The following is a 15758-nucleotide window of genomic DNA, read 5'->3' on the forward strand; positions in this document are numbered from 1 at the left end:
TCCCTTATCTTACAAATAATGTATATAGCAATTACACATCTTACCTTTGTGGTAACCAGTGAAATAAAAGATTCAACTGAAAGTTCGGAAATTCCTGAAGACTGCTTCTGAACAGCCATCTGAGAATATGAATAGCATGATGTATAAAATGTCCAGGCTGACGATCAAACAACTGATTTGCTTTGTGCTGAGCCAAATGTCATTTTTTACGTGAAGTCTCAGAATAAAAAATTAGATAAAAAATAAAATGAATGTTGTGATCTTAGCAACATTCTCCTTTAAGGGGATGGGAGGAATGGGAGGAACAGAATAAAACTTTATGAAGACCTTTTTAGTTTGAAATGAGTCAGTTGGTTGGCTCTTTAATTTTAACTTTGGGCAAATTTGAGTCTCACTTTAGACCGAACTAAGCAAAACAAAACTGGTATCTGAGTTTTGTTTTTCTGTAAAAATGTTACAGGATGTTAGGAAGTTAACTGTTCATTAATTAAATAATCAACATAATTTATAGGGCTCTTACTACCTTGAGCTAAACACCATGGAGTGTAATAATGACTGAACCTCAGTTGCTGCCTTTAAAGACTGTAGGAGACTGACACGCATATTCAAATATGTACTAGGAGTGTGCTCTTGAGCTGAGCAGAAAAGTGGCAACTTGCAGGGGTGGGGTGACAGCTTCTGTGAGGGAAATTCTTTGTGTACAGCAAATGTACATATGAGAAAAAGACTGAGAAACACACTCTGTGTTCTGCCTAGATTGTCAGCTTGACCTTCTCTTGCGTCTTCTGTGACCTCCGGAGATCCTTTCACCTCCATTCTATCCCGGATCCTTTGCATGTCTTCCAGTTTATCTGTTTTCTGTAGTTCCATGACTGTTGGCCATGCAGGACAATTAATTAAAGTATGGGATACTTTACTAGGTCTTAACTGCATTTTGAAATCTTGGGGACTGAAGTCCCAGAATGACAAGAACATAAAATCACTGTGTCTCTACCTCTTCATCTCCTCTCCTTCTCTGTCCTCGACTTCCCCTTCCATTGTTCTCAGAGGACTTCCCTTCCACTACTTCCTCCTGTACCACTGTCCCTTTTCCTTTCAGGGCTATTTCTCCTTTTTGTGCTCCACTCATCTCTGCTTCTTGATCTCTAGGGTGGTAAATGTTAGTCTTTTGGGGCAATTGATTTGGCATTTTAAATGAAAGTAGTGGGGAGAGGGGAAAAGATTCCACAGTGAAATTGTCTTAATGTAAGATTCAAACCACAACTGCAGAGAACATCTGTTCTGAAGTTTGATGTTGTCTTTGTAACCCAAGAGAAAAGCAGAGTAAGATCAGAGGAAGGCCTTAGCCTTCCGCCAGGATGAAACCTCCTGCAGCCTTGGACTGTGGGTGAAATCCTCTAGCCCTGGGATGCAGAGCTTCTAGGAGACTGACTGTCCTCTTCTGTCATATTATTAAAGGACGTTGGTCCTCTTGCCATCTGTGCTATTGCCATTATCCCTCTACCTCCTCAAGAGTCCAGTTCAGGACAATTTAAATTGGAATCCCAATTACATGATCCCCAAAGGCTCACAGAGTAACCTGCATTCTGCATTCACAGCAATCCCAGGCAACATGCTCAGTCTGCTTCAGGAAGGCACACAACACTGGGTGTGGATGAGACCTCAGAACCCTCTAACCTTGGGCAGCTCCTTGCCTCTTCCTGTCTGAGCCATGTTTGATTCGCTGCAAGAGGAATACGTGTCTAAACTGCTGGATTTTAAAATGTCGCTTGGTCTGTGGATTAGGCCAATCCATTCCACATTGTTGGGGCTGCAGATGCAGTTGAATGGTTCATAATTATAGTCTAAAGAAACTGCAGACAGCAATAGAGCCAACCCAGGCCCTTTCTCTCCTGATAGCCCATGCCAAGCTGTCTCCCACAGGGAACCATAGTATGGTTATCCTGCAATGTACTTGCCCAGAGACAATACATCCAGTGTAGAGAAAAAGTTGGATTTCTAGAAATTGAGTCTGCTCATCTATCTGCTCCTATGTCCATTGTATCCTGCCTTGTGGCTCAAGGGTGTCTGGTCCTTCTCCTGCCAAAGTGAAATGCAAAGTAAGTGCAAGGAGATGCCGGGGAGAGAACTGCTATCAGGGCATGTGGTTCTGGTACTCGCACTGACTTTTTTAGGTTGTGTGGCCCTGGAAAGAATAATTTCCTCACTCAGACTCATTTTTCTCCTCTGGTAAATAGGAGTGCTGGACTTGGAGAGCACTAATAAACTCCCATTGAGCTCTACTATGTGACGAACCCAAGACCTAAGGTTTTGTCTCCAAAGAGGCACCACAAATGTGATCTTCTTTCAAAATTTAAACTATCACTTTTCTGTGACTCAAAACAAACATAAATCTGTAGTTCTCTTCTTTGGTCAGGTAGTTCTGGAATTTCTCAAGTGAGGCTGATGCTGGGCAGGTTGCCAGTTTAAGAACTGAGGAAGGGGCTTGAGGAGATTTTTAAATTAAATGTGGTGATAGTTGTTCTATCTCTCCCTGGAGATAGTTCAAGTAAATTGAGTATCCAAGCTATTCTGCAAAGGGATGGCTGTAGAGAGACATTTAATGTGATTTCTCACATATTCTACTGTGTACTAGATCTTAATAAAAATAATCAAATACTAATTCACACCTAGACACTGTGCTAAATGCTTTGCATACATTATCTCATTTAATCATTCAAATAGCCTTCACAGGTGTGTGCTATTATTATCCCTAGTTGAAACATGGAGGAACTGAGGTTCAGGATTGTTTAAATGACTTACCTGTGGCAATTCAGCTGGTTAGTTGGTAAAGAATTTGAACCTGAGTCTTATTCCAAAGCCCACACTACTATCCTCTTTGTTTTCTTATAGAGAGCTTTCCAGGGCAAACAGGCTTCCAAGTCCTCCCCTCTCCCCCAACCCCACCCCACCCTCCCTTCTTCCCTCCTGACTGCAGCTCCTCCTACCCTCATTGTTTATTGTGCCTTCTAAACAATAGCCAATGAGTCTGTGTTCCATTCTAGGGAGAGCTAGGGGTGATTTTATTCCCTGAAACAGAAATGAGGTTGTGACACAAAAAGGTTAAGTGGCTTTGGTGAGGTCACAGAGCCAGCCTGCAGTCAGCTACAGTACCATCTGAGTCCCCTGACTTGGGTCCCTTAACCGACCCTAAGGCATTTTGGCATCCAAGTTTAATTAAGAGAGTTATTTTAATTTTCCTTCCTATCTCTAATTTTCCATTTTATTGCTGCTCGATAATGTAGATATTGAAGTGCCAGGCATTTTTCTTCCCTAGTGTGCTTTTTAATGACTAAACTTATCACATAAAAACCACTTGCCTTAGAGGTAAGCTTTCAAAGCCTGTTTCTGTGTATGTCAGAGACTGTTGCCTTTTCTCAGAGAAAAATGAGACCACAAATGCAGCTCAGACAGGTTGTTGTTAATTGAGGGCTTTTTTTTTTTTTTTTCTAAATCTTACATTTATACCAGTAAATCAACATCTGTGAGTCATAAACTGGTTCTGGATCAGCCGTTAGTGGTCTGAATGTTTTTGTACCTACCTTCAGAAAAGCATATTTTAGCTCAAAACTCAGGGATTCTTTGTTTTGTTGAAGTTCAAGACTCAGGAGTAGACAACATGCTAGGACACTTCTGGAGAGGGAAAGCCTGTCTTCCATGATTGTTTAACATTAAGTGTATATTTATATTTCTTTTTGATTGACGTTGGGGTGGAGTTGAGGGAGGAGTATAAATAAAAAAGAAAGTATGCTTTTTACATCCTCCACGTGCTTGAGGAATTCCTGTATGAAGGTGACTATTTTCTTAATATTATTGTCTAGCTCCACTCTTCTGTTTCCCAACTCCTGCAGACTTTTCTTGGCCCTTATTGACTTGAAATTCCTAGTGTAAGGCGATTCAGCACTTGGTAGGATATAATTAGCTGAAGTCTAAGGAATGCTTAAAAATACAATTCTGTTTTTTCCCCAATGCAGGAGGAACAGACTGCTGCAGTACAAGCACAAGCAAAGAAGTATTTCTTTGATTGACTTTTTTTTTTCCTGAGTGCCTTAAAAACCAGATATGGTATTGAAGTATCTTGCCCAAGTGGACGAAAGGCAAAACTTGGCTGCTGTTGTTTGGTTGGTGGGGACACTGAGGCATACATGTAACTGAATTGTTGTGAGTGTTGGGGATAGAGGTTCTGCTCTACTATGAACGGAAAAGGGCACAGCCCCTGACATTTTTTAGTTCATCTTCACAAGCCAGAGCATATCAAACTCACTTAACCATTGAATTAGGAAGCCCATAGTGACCAAAAAGCTGATAGTTCATCATTCAACACATATTTACTGAGCTCTGTAATGTCTTAGGCACTAGGCTAGGCATCTTTTTTTTAGCATATGATAACATAGACGTATCACTTAAAGCCCATATGAACATTTAGAAAAATCTACTTGTGTCCTAAAAAGAGAATGAATAAAAATTTCATTTATCAACATTGATTAGATTAATGAAGCATGACCCTTGCAGACCTGATGGGATTATTATATCTCAAATATGTAAAAAATATTTTAACATGACCTTATTAGTGCTCTTCATCCAAATCCAGGGTTAGATGCATAACTTCTGATGGCATAAATATTCATAATTAATATCATCTGCATGTAACTTTCCTGGCAGCCTGTGGTGGCGCCTGGCTCTCTCTCCAACCTCCTGCTTCACGCAACCCCATTCTTTTATTTGAACATTCACACATTTTGTTTCTGTGCTTCAGGACTGGGTTAGGAAAAGGATGATTGACTATCTGAGTTGTCACCATTGAAGAATTAGAAAGAATAATTTTCCTCATTTCTAGAGTGGAAAGTGTTTACAGTTTAATCATGGCGGGCTTTTTTTGTATCTAATTTTGGTGGATGTTAGCAGCAGTGTTTAGGCTAGTCTGGGGAAGAAAGTTGAGGAGCAGACTGGGGAAGAGAGAAAGGAGTTGCTCCGAGGAATCTGCATTTGAAAATAGAGAAGTACTCATACTTGGATTAAAAAATGCCAACATTTTCTTAATACAACATCAACAAAACAAAATTCCCCAAAGCAACTCTAGATTTGTTCACTTCTTCTCCTGATGAATTCATAGTGAGTAAGGCAGGATTGATTCAAGAACCTTTTTTTTTTGTGGTTCATTTGGACGTGTAAATGTACAATTCATTCATCAGCTGTTTCCCTAGGCTTTTCCCAGGACCAGAAGTGTCTGTTCTTGTCATCTGGAGGCCAGCATTGTTTTCTCATACCTTTTGGAAACACAGCTGGATTGCAACAGTCTTTGTTCTTTCAAAAATTAGGACTATCACATACAAATATTTTCCTCTGGTCACTAAGGAGGGACTTAATCTGGAGTTTAGACCAGGAGTCAGATATATTTCTGTTCCTGGCTTCCTCCCCGATTTGCTGTAGGAAACCTGCAAATTACTAAGGCTTCAAGGGCACAAAACTGGGTTTAGATGAAGGTAAGCATGTGTGTTAAAACTTACCAGAGGCAGAGGTTACAGTTGCAGTCAAATGTTGGGAGTTCAAATGTGCTTAGAAATCAGGAAACATTAAAAATAGCTTTCTCTGAGATTGCTCAGAAAGATTTATGTTAAATCTTTTTGTTAATCAAAGATGGAGCTCAATACTTGGTTCTAGCTATGTATTTAGATATACATATACTAGTTGATTTGTTAATTAGGACAAATTATCTCTATTTATCACAACCAATGTATTAGTGGCAAACCATGAATTATTCGGGTTCATTTTGTTTTATCTCAAGCGCTGGGAGTTCCCAAATGGAACAGAAACTGTGCATTGTGATTCTGTCATGGCTGCCAATGATGTACTCCAGAAATTCAAAACCACAGAGCCTCTGCATCACTTTTTTGGTGGCGGTCGTGGGAGGGTTATTAGTTTTATCTAAAAGAGGAGAGTCTCTGAAAGGAAAGACAAAGCTTTGGCCAATGGTGACATAATTACAGGGACAGAATAATTAGAAATACATTATAACTTCCCCTTCAACCCAACCACTGCTGGACGTAAATTGGAAGCTTACGGAAGCTCATGGCTGGGTTCTAGTTTGGGGTCCCGTTCTGGATGCTCCTGCCAACGCAGGAGCATTACAGAGCATTACATGGGTGGGCTCTGAAAAACTGAAGCCTCCTCCAGAAACACACGCCCTGACTCAGGACCCGGCTGGAGTCCAATACTCCTAAAGCCCTTTGAGGACACGGGCTCACGAATCCCCTGCGCCTGCCCGCACGCTCGCCTTCATCCACATGCCTCACGTCCTGTGTGTCAGTCTTTGTGAATGAATGATGTACACGCACTTGGAAAACTATGCTGCTCCAGGGAGGGGGCGGGAGCGGGTGACCAAGCCCTCAAGAATGCGTGGAGAATCAGACGGACTTTCCCGAAACGGTGGAGGCGGCCCGTGCGCCCAGCCTGCCCACCCGCTCCCGGCCCTTCCCGCCCCTGCCTGGGCTCCGCGGCCCCGGGCTCCGGGCACTGCTCCTCCGCGGCCGCGGCCCGGCCCCGCGCTCGCCCGCCCTTCCTTTCGCTTTGGGCCGCGGGCGGCGATTGGCCGCGGAGCTCGGCCCCGCCCCCGATGCCCCGCCCTGCCCCTACGCCCCGCCCCTCGCTCCCCCCAGCGGACATCGCCGGGCCCGGGGCGCGCGGACCCAGCGGCCGAGACGCGGCACCGCGAGAAACGCCCTAAGGAGGAGGGGAGAGCGCGGGAGGGCGAGAGGGAGGGAGAGCGGCCGGGAGATCGAGAGCGAGCGAGGCAGCCGCCGGCGGAGAGGAGGGAGCGGGCGAGGGCCGGGCAGGAGGAGCGGGCGCGGCGCGGGCGAGGCTGGGACCCGAGCGCGCTCACTTCGCCGCAAAGTGCCAACTTCCCCTGGAGTGCCGGGCGCGCACCGTCCGGGCGCGGGGGAGAGAAAGGCAGCGGGAATTTGAGATTTGGGGGAAGAAAGTCGGATTTCCCCCGTCCCCTTCCCCCTGTTACTAATCCTCATTAAAAAGAAAAACAACAGTAACTGCAAACTTGCAACCATCCCGTCTGTCCCCCACTCCTGGCACCATGAAGGCGGCCGTCGATCTCAAGCCGACTCTCACCATCATCAAGACGGAAAAAGTCGATCTGGAGCTTTTCCCTTCCCCGGGTGAGTGGCGACGGCCGAGGCCCCCACCCAAGCTCTCGGCCAGAGGCCGGGGTCCCCTGAACTTCTTGCCCCTTTCGCCGTTCCCTTCTGGGCGGTGCATTTCTTCAGGAGCGGGGGATGCTGTTGGCAGCTGGATTAGGAGGACGAGGAGCAGGAGGAGGAGGACTGTTGGTGGCCCTAGACCCTTGGTTTTGGGGGTGGTATTTATTTTCACAGCTGTGTTTTTGTGAGTGGTGGGGAAAAGCTTATAGAATTTCCAGTACCCCATTCCTGCTTTTCTTGTATTCCCAAATGAGCGAGAACCCTCTGGCCTTATTCCTTAATGTTAAGGGGAGATGGACGCTGCCTCAGGGGACATCATACCCTGACTCCACGTCCCCGATAGAACTGAGGCTGGGTGGAGGGCCCCGGGCAGTCTAACGGGTTGGCCTTCAGGCACATTTTCAAATGAGCTCTTGCCTCCCCAAGCGTCCCTGTCACATGCCTTGCCCCTCTTTTTCTGGGTTGAGGGTGAGGAGACCGGAGGAGAATTGAAATTATCGTCTTAACTTTGAGAAACTTCCGACTCTATTCTTGTAGGTTACTTACTTTACCCGTGTTTCTTATCTGCCGTAAATTTTCCTTCTGGTACCAAAGGTCCATTGGAAGGAAAGCATCCAACACCCAAATGTGACTTTGTGTCTTTGGTACATGGTGGTGTCCACCTCTTTCTTTTATATGCATTTGAAGAAAAGAAGGATAGGAAGTATTTATTTATTTATTTTTGTCTTTGACACAAATATTGCTAAGCAACTTAAGAGAGTCTGGCCTTACAGAATTTCTGAAACAAATGTAGTTTGAGAGGGAAAGATGCTTTCTTTTAGGGTAAGGCACTGCCAGCTATCCTTAGAGATGAGTGATTTTGGAGGTGAAAGTATATAGAAAGATATAGGGAGAAGGCAGTGCACCCTGGAAAATAATTAATTGAAAGAACAGGCTCCTCTGTTGTATCTGATTATCAATAAGTTTAGTTGCTGCGCCCTGTGGTTAACACTTCTTTGCCTCTGCCATAATTTATTGCTTACTTTAACCCTTTCTTACTCTGCTTAAACTTTCAACACAACCAAACTGATGTTTTGTCATTCTGAGGTCCTTCAGAAATATTAATAAAGACATGTAAGTCATGTCCCCTCACCCTGGGCCCCCTGACATTCAGCTCCAGGACTGCTGTGCACAGAAGGCTGAGATTGTGTCTCCTCGCAAGGATGACGGTGGTGGGAGCAATGCCGAGAGCGCACCTGGAACCATGGAGGCATTTAAGGCATTTAGGCCTACAATTCAGAAATGATGTTTCTGTGATGGTTGTGTTTGGGGGTTCGAGGAAGCTAGAACGGGTTCTATTTGTCACAGTTGATTCAAACCATATATAGAAGTGAAAGGATAGTTCACAACAAAGATATAAACTCAACTAATAGGTCCTTTCCTTAAGAACGACTTGTTTATATGTGTTGTTATGGGTGTTTATGGGGGAAGAGACAGATTTGGGCATCTGGGAAATATCGTGTCGATATGTCAGTCCACATACCTACAAGGGATTTTCATCCTGGGAATGAAAAAGAACCCTTGGCAACACATGTTTCAGATCACAGTGAACAGCCGAAGCAGTTTTTTTGGTAATTTAATATTAAATATTAGAGACAATGTATATGGTGCCCTCATTTCAGTTATTGATTAAAAATAAACTCTGGGCGAGTAACTTTCTTTAGCTTTCTCTTCTGTAAAATGGGGACAATAAAGCCTAACGCTACAGTCAAAGTCCATTGTAATAAGCATACTTGCAATGACTTTCTTTTTCAAAAAAGATTTCCAAGCCACTGGTCATCTTTTATATGTGACCTTCAATACAACAAAATTTCAACTGGCCAAAGAAATTGGGCAGTCTCCTGCCATTCATTGTAAAGAGGTTTGATTTCTAGCACCAATATTTATTATCTTGGAAAAAATAAAGACAAAAACTTGAAAAAATATATAGGCTATAATCAACTTTTTTTTTGCTGGACCTTTAGTTGCTTATATGTGGACGTTATACCCACACCTCAGAGAGGAAAATAGAGTCACAGAAAAGGTAAATAATTGACATAAAACTATGTGGTGAGCCAGTGGCTGAAGTATAATCAATTCATGTTTCTAACTTCGCAGTGTATCTTGCTTTGAATAATGTTGCAAGATACCTTCCAAAAGCTCAGCAAAGAAATCTCGACTGAGACTTAACTTGCAGGTGCAAAGCAAGGTTGGGAGAAACAGTGTTTCTGGCCAGGGCTGTCTGCTTTTGTTAGTGGAAGGACAAGACATTGGCTAAGTGCAGATTTGCCTTACCCATCAGACCATATAGGACATGTGTTTAAAGTTTAACTTCTCACAGCGTAGCTTTTTATCCACAGCTGTGACTTAAATATTTGTCAGAATGATTTCTTTGGGTTGCTTAGTTTCTTATGCATGGAGACAGCTAGTGTGGGATCTTATCTGGCTTAAATGATTAAACCAGAATTTTCTCCCCACCCCGTCCCAAATTCATGAGTTCCAGAGAGAGGCAGTAAGGAAGTGGGGTGTCCAAACAGGAGCCACAAGACCTGGATTATTTGTCTTCCTGGCTAGGACCTGACCAACAACCTTTATGTACTTTTATTCTATTTTGAGACTTCACAGGAGTTTGACAATGTTAAGTACTAAATTAACATATACTCTGAAATAACATTAGAATTGACTTTTCCTTGCAAGTGTAAGAGTAAGGTGGGATATGCTGTTTGATGGCAACAGTGTGATTGCAAGGATCGTAAATAGCTTAAAAACAAACATAGCCATTGGGTTCACTCCTGGTTCTCTCCCGGTGGAGCCTGCTGCGGAGCCTGCTGCGAAGGGACCAGGTGCCAAAGCCAACACATTCCCAAGGCACTTAATTTTTCCTTTCCTTCAGCACTCTGCTCTACCTTCTTGGTGAGGTGAGCTTAATGTCCAGATAAGAGCAGGAGCTCTAATCTGGATACTTGCTGTTTTATAAGAATAAAAGGATGAGCCTCTGGCCCCACCCGCCCTCAGCAGAGGGTGTACATCCATCGGGAACATGCATTATACTTAGAGATAGGAAGAAGCTTTGTCCTTGCTCAGCTTGGTCGGTCTTTGTTTCTTCATCAGTGTAGACAAGAAAGAAGGGCAGAGCTGCCCAGTCTATTAGATCACTCGCTCACTGTGCTCCCAGATCCCCACCAACCATACTCCATTAGTGACTAAAGAGCTCCGCGCGGTTCAGAGCAGAGACTCTGGAGCCTGCCTGTCTGGATTTGAATCTCAGCTCGCCACTTAGTAGCTGTGTGACTTGGGACAAATGACTTAATCTCTCTGTGCTCCAGCTTCTGCCTCTATAAAATGAGTGTAATCATTCTACTTCGTAGGATGAATATGAGGATTAAATCTATGAATATGTGCAAAATCTTAAAACAGTGCCTGATCCATAATAAATCCTATTTAACAGTTGACTACAAAACAAGTCAACAAAAAATGATCCTGATCAGTGTAGAATTTTCAGAGGCCCTTGAATGTTTGTTAGGAGATAAGGTGGCTGTGTTATGCACCTCCTGATAATCTATTATTTGAGAGGGAATGAAGAGTAACGTTAAGGAGGGCCTTTTCACCTGCTTGGCTGAGATCTCATGCCCGTGAAACTTCATTCTGTTCTCCAGGGAGCAAACAGTTAGAGGTAACTTTCAGAGAGTGTCTCGGAGTCCAAACTCTCACAGTTAGAGGCATAGGGGTTTGCCAGTTACTTTGGGTGATGGATATTGTCATTGTTACCTCAGAGCAGGGAGGCTACCAAGTCTAGAGGCAAGGGGAACATTTGCAGGGTTGATAGAAAAGTCAACTTTTCAATTATGCAGGGCTGAGAAATGCATCATGTCCAGTTATTATAAAGCATCTCCTATTTTATTTATTTATTTGGTTGGCAGAGCCTGCATTCCTGGCATTTTTGGTTGGTTTGTGTTGCTGTTTTTTTGTCTGTGTAACTTTTTTTTTTTTTCTCTTAAAGAGGCCAGACCACCCTGTAGGAACATCGCTTCCCTCTAGGAGACAAACCAGCCCGTGGTCAACCTCCCAGAGCCCAGGTCACTCTGGGGTCCATCAAATCTCTGCAAAACTGGGAGCTGGTTAGTGTAGGTCAGGATTTTTCGAGAGAGTCTCCCTGTTTCAGAATACAGCGGATAACTCTACAATGGCTACAGTGACAGTATAATTACAGTTGTCTCTCTGGTTTGTGTAATGAATAATCCACGGCTGTGGTGGAATTCCATGAGCTTGCGTTGAAGGTGGTAGGTTCTTGTCATTCAAAAGTTGTTGGGATATTTCTGAAGCACACATCGAGCCTGCATTGTGTGCTGGGCACAGTCAGATAAAAGAGCACTTTTATGCTTCACACTTACTCTGAGGTGTGGTGGAAATATTATTTTCTCCATTTTTCAGATGAGGAAAATGAGATTCTCAGAGATGCATTCTTGGCCTAAGGCCACACTCTGGAAATTTAGAAACTGATGAGACGTTGTAGGCATTTGATACCTAAAATTTTGAGTGATTCTCAAAAACTTTGGAAATTAGAACACGGGCAGGTGAGAAGGCAATGCTGGTCGGTGCTTTGGGGGTTCAGGAGGTACAGTGGCTCCCTGGTATCCCTGCAAGATCCCCCTGAGCTGGATCAGGTGGCCTCATTGTTAGCCCAGTGCTTTGTATGGCTCAGGGAAAAGGTCCATCCTGTGGGCTGTCCCAAGGCCTGGCAGTCCAGATGTGTTGCTTTAGAACGATGTTTAAAAGTTCCAGCAGTGCTTACCTCAGAATGAGAGGCAGCGAACCAGGGTTCTCGTTTTTGCAGCGTCTTCCAGATGGCCTTGGCTCCCTCCCAGGTGGGAAGGTGATTGTGTTCATCTCCAAGGTCAGTCCTTCACTGAGCCTCCAGATTCTGCCCATTTCATCTCCTTCATCACTGATGTTGCTGTGCATTGACTCTCTCATAAGCAGGATGATGAGACATAGCTTGGCAAACTAGTTCGTTTTCTTCAGGCAGTTAAAATTTAATTTTCCTGCTTGCAGAGAGGCCATAGGCAGTTGCGTTTGCTGCCTGTGCCTCAAATAAATTTTGTTTCCCCCCCTAAAATTTAGTTTTTTCAAAAAGCCCGTTCCATGTGTCAGGGCACATGGTCTGGAGTTGTCCTGGCACAAGGAAGGAAGGACAGCCCCAGGTGTCTACCCACAGGCCTGCCAGCTGTCCCAGCCCATGGCTCACAGACAGGCACACTCCCCTGCCACTTGTCTAAGGTTAAGGCATTGGTTTCTTTATTACTGCATTATGGAGAGCATTTTCCCGAATAGTTAGTATGCTTGGGCCCGCACTGTCACCGCAGAGAGGAATTTGTGTGTGAACAGCATCATCTCCATGTTTTTATTTAGCTGCTCCTTAATGAAAACCTTGGCTCCGTTTTCCTGCTCACGGGGAACCTCGAATAGCATTTGCCTCTATGTTTGCAGTGTTCTAGGTCTATCCTTCGCTCACAGCTGTTAAGCTGTTCTTAACTCAGGGTTAGGAATGTCATGGGTATTCCCAAATCTATCATTTTTACTTGTCATGTGTCTGTAGCTACTTTCTGCTTTTTTTTTCTTTGTTTCTGTTGAGTTGATGATATCTTTTTCAAAACTTCAGTGGATGTTTTCCAAATTGCATAAACAGGCTATTTCTACTTGGCTGCTTTTCTGAAGCCTTGGCCTATCTGCATCCCCTTTTCCTTCTCATTGTATAGTTTATAATCTCCATGCAGACACAGAAAGACATAGGTCTGTAGGGTGGATTGTGGTAGGTCTGGTTTCATTGGCAGAGAGCCATGCTTACAGACATGCTCAAAATATTGCTATTCAAGCCGTAAATATTTTATTGATCACTTGGCCAACTCTGTCATATTTCCCAGGTGCTTTCCAGTGTCTACTGCTCGGGTGCAAGCCTGTCACTTGACACTTCAAATGTGGCTTATTACTGCCCCTTTCACTTTTCTCAATTGTTCTTTCTTGTAGCATTTAGTACTGTCTCTAAGAGTTGTAAAATATTGACCCAGATAGTGCTTTTAGACCCAAAGTAGCATTAGAAATGTTAAGGCTGTTGGACTTCATATCATAATGGTGTAGAGACAGGGAAACCATATAATTTACCACCCAAGCTGGGATACCTTTGAGAGTGTAAAGGGGCACTATTCATAACTGCATCAGAATGATACACATTAACTGGGGCTCTCCCCACAGATGAGGGTCACCCGCGTTAGACACTAAATTTGGTCAATCGTACTTTCTAGAATATCTTCTCTCAATTGCTAATTTTAGGGTTTAGACCATCTAAGTAAGCTAATAGGGCACGATTAAGAGTTTGAAGCCCTTTAAGTTTAGTATGTTTTCCCCCCAACCATGAATTATATTTTAAATTTGTTTCTCAGCATCTGAGAAACCCAAATCAATCTCAAACAAGTTCACTTCAAGCATTCGAAACCTCTTGGTAGCTTTGGGTAGCTGTGATAAGCCATTGATTTTTGCTTTGCAAGGTTCTGTGGAGAAACTGTAAACTCTGCATGTAGTGTGTGTGTGTGTGTGTGTGTGACAGAGAGATAAAATGAACTTTGAAGTAGAGGGACATGTCTTCATTACACAAGTGAAGACAATTATGATTTTTATTTTGTTTTGTTTAAATGTTTATTGAACGTGAGAAATTTTACTTTGGGCTAAAAAGGGGCAAAAAAAAAAAATATTGTGTTTTCTTTTTGTGCCATTAAAGTGGGCAAAAACAAAAGCAAAAATAAAAAACAAGCCCTCAATTCTTTAGAAGGGGAGGAAGGCAACGGTGGATTCAATTGCAAAATTCTTTTTGAATTAAAAAAAGACAAGAATAAGAATGAGGACAGGAAAAGAGTAAGAAAGTATGAAAGAATGAATGAAAGGAAATTGTAAAACTAAAAATGAACAACTTTAAGTGATAGTACATAGATTTTGGAAAAGCCTCCATCTGGGCCAAACATTACACCTGGTTAGGAATTCCAGGCTCAGGTGGTCCCATGGACAGTTTTGGGTCTGTTGTGTCTACTCCTTGCCTGTGGTCATTTCTGAATGCTTTAAATCCCTCATGGGTAGATGGGTGGTCAGGACAACTCAGATGAAGTCTTCCCTGGGTTCCAGGTGCTTCCATGGCAAAAAATTCTGGAGGACCAGTGTTTACATTTATGAAAATATGTGTGGATCAGTGATTGTATTTTCTGTGTCTGTTAAGCTCTCTCTTGCAACAGTGGTAAGTTAGTTTCATAGGTCAGCTTCATGGGAAACAGGGGCACTTCTGAAGCATTTGAAGGAGGTGTAAGAACAGGGAAAGAATTATTTTCCATATAGAGAGCAGCGTGGGAAGAGTGCTGCAAGTTTGGAATGAAAGAGATGCTTAGATAAACATGAAGGAAAAAAATTTACTTGTAGAAAGGGATGAAGGAAGGAAGTAGGAGGCCAGGACCCAAACAGCGTTTTGAACCTCAGGATGAATTTTGCCTTTGAAAGTAGGGATATTTAAGGGCAGAATAGAGTTATTGGGTAAGCTTATGAGATAGGTAATTTTTTTTTTTTTTGGTTACTTTCCCTCCCACTCACACTGTTGTTAAAACCTCTGTATCAGTTTATCAGAATAAGCGTTAAACCTCAGAGAAGATGACAAAATTGATCAGGTACGTATTTTCAAGGTACAAATGGAAAATAACCTCAGTCAGGCACAGGAATCTTCTGAGCCTGGTGAGAGTTTGTAGATACGGGTTTTTTGAAGTATTTAGGGTCTCCCACTATGTGTCAGGTATTATACCTGTTCTCTATGAATGACTTTTTTGTGTGTGCAATTAGAGTTGTGTGATATATTTAGAATTGAGTGATGCATTAATATCATTCATGTTCAAACTAAGAATGTGTTGTTGAGTCTGATTTTCTTTCAATTTTTTGTAGAAATGAGGTCCCGCTATGTTGCCCAGGCTGGTCTTAAACTCCTGGCCTCAAACAATCTTTCCACCTTGGCCTCCTAAAGTGTTGGGATTACAGGCATGAACCACTGCCCCCGCCCAAGTCTGACTTTTGAAATACCCTTTAGGAAACTTACCACAGGAAATTTTCAGTGGAAGAGTTTCCGTGTGACTGACTTTTATACTTCTAGTACCTACACATTTTTCCTATTTGATATCTGTGGCCAAAAATTTAAGTTAATTCCATACCTTATGCACCAGTTGTCTGACATCATTAAGATATGAAATAAATGCACAGAATGCAATGAAGAATCACAGATTATCATATTTGTTCCTTACCAGCAGGAATAAATATTGTGTATGAAATAAGCAGTGTCCACTCTGTGGGGAGAATGTGGGCTGGAGAGCCGGGAATGTTGGTCTCCAGTCACAACTCTGCATCGGTGTCTGTCTGTGTGACCTTAGGCAAGTCATTGCATTTTTATGCACCTCATTTTCTTCATCAGTC

General features: G+C 43.0%; 1 protein-coding gene across 7 annotated transcripts in view; it reads left to right on the forward strand.

The window, feature by feature from the left end:
• The window catches only part of ETS1 (ETS proto-oncogene 1, transcription factor), a 127764-nt gene that overhangs the window by 57420 nt on the left and 54586 nt on the right, over window positions 1–15758 (forward strand). For 3 of the 7 annotated variants that reach the window (XM_021926738.2, XM_009187653.4, XM_021926741.2), the window contains exon 1: window positions 6321–7208. The exons of 3 other annotated variants lie outside the window; for them this stretch is intronic. In XM_021926738.2, the coding sequence (XP_021782430.1) occupies window positions 7127–7208 (82 nt within the window). In that variant the 5' untranslated portion in view covers window positions 6321–7126. Of the gene's footprint in view, window positions 1–6320; window positions 7209–15758 lie in introns of those variants that run through there. One more of the 7 variants, XM_031652803.1, reaches the window with a different exon arrangement.

Source organism: Papio anubis, chromosome 12 (genome assembly GCF_008728515.1).
Source record: "Papio anubis isolate 15944 chromosome 12, Panubis1.0, whole genome shotgun sequence".
NCBI classification, from domain to species: Eukaryota; Metazoa; Chordata; class Mammalia; order Primates; family Cercopithecidae; genus Papio; species Papio anubis.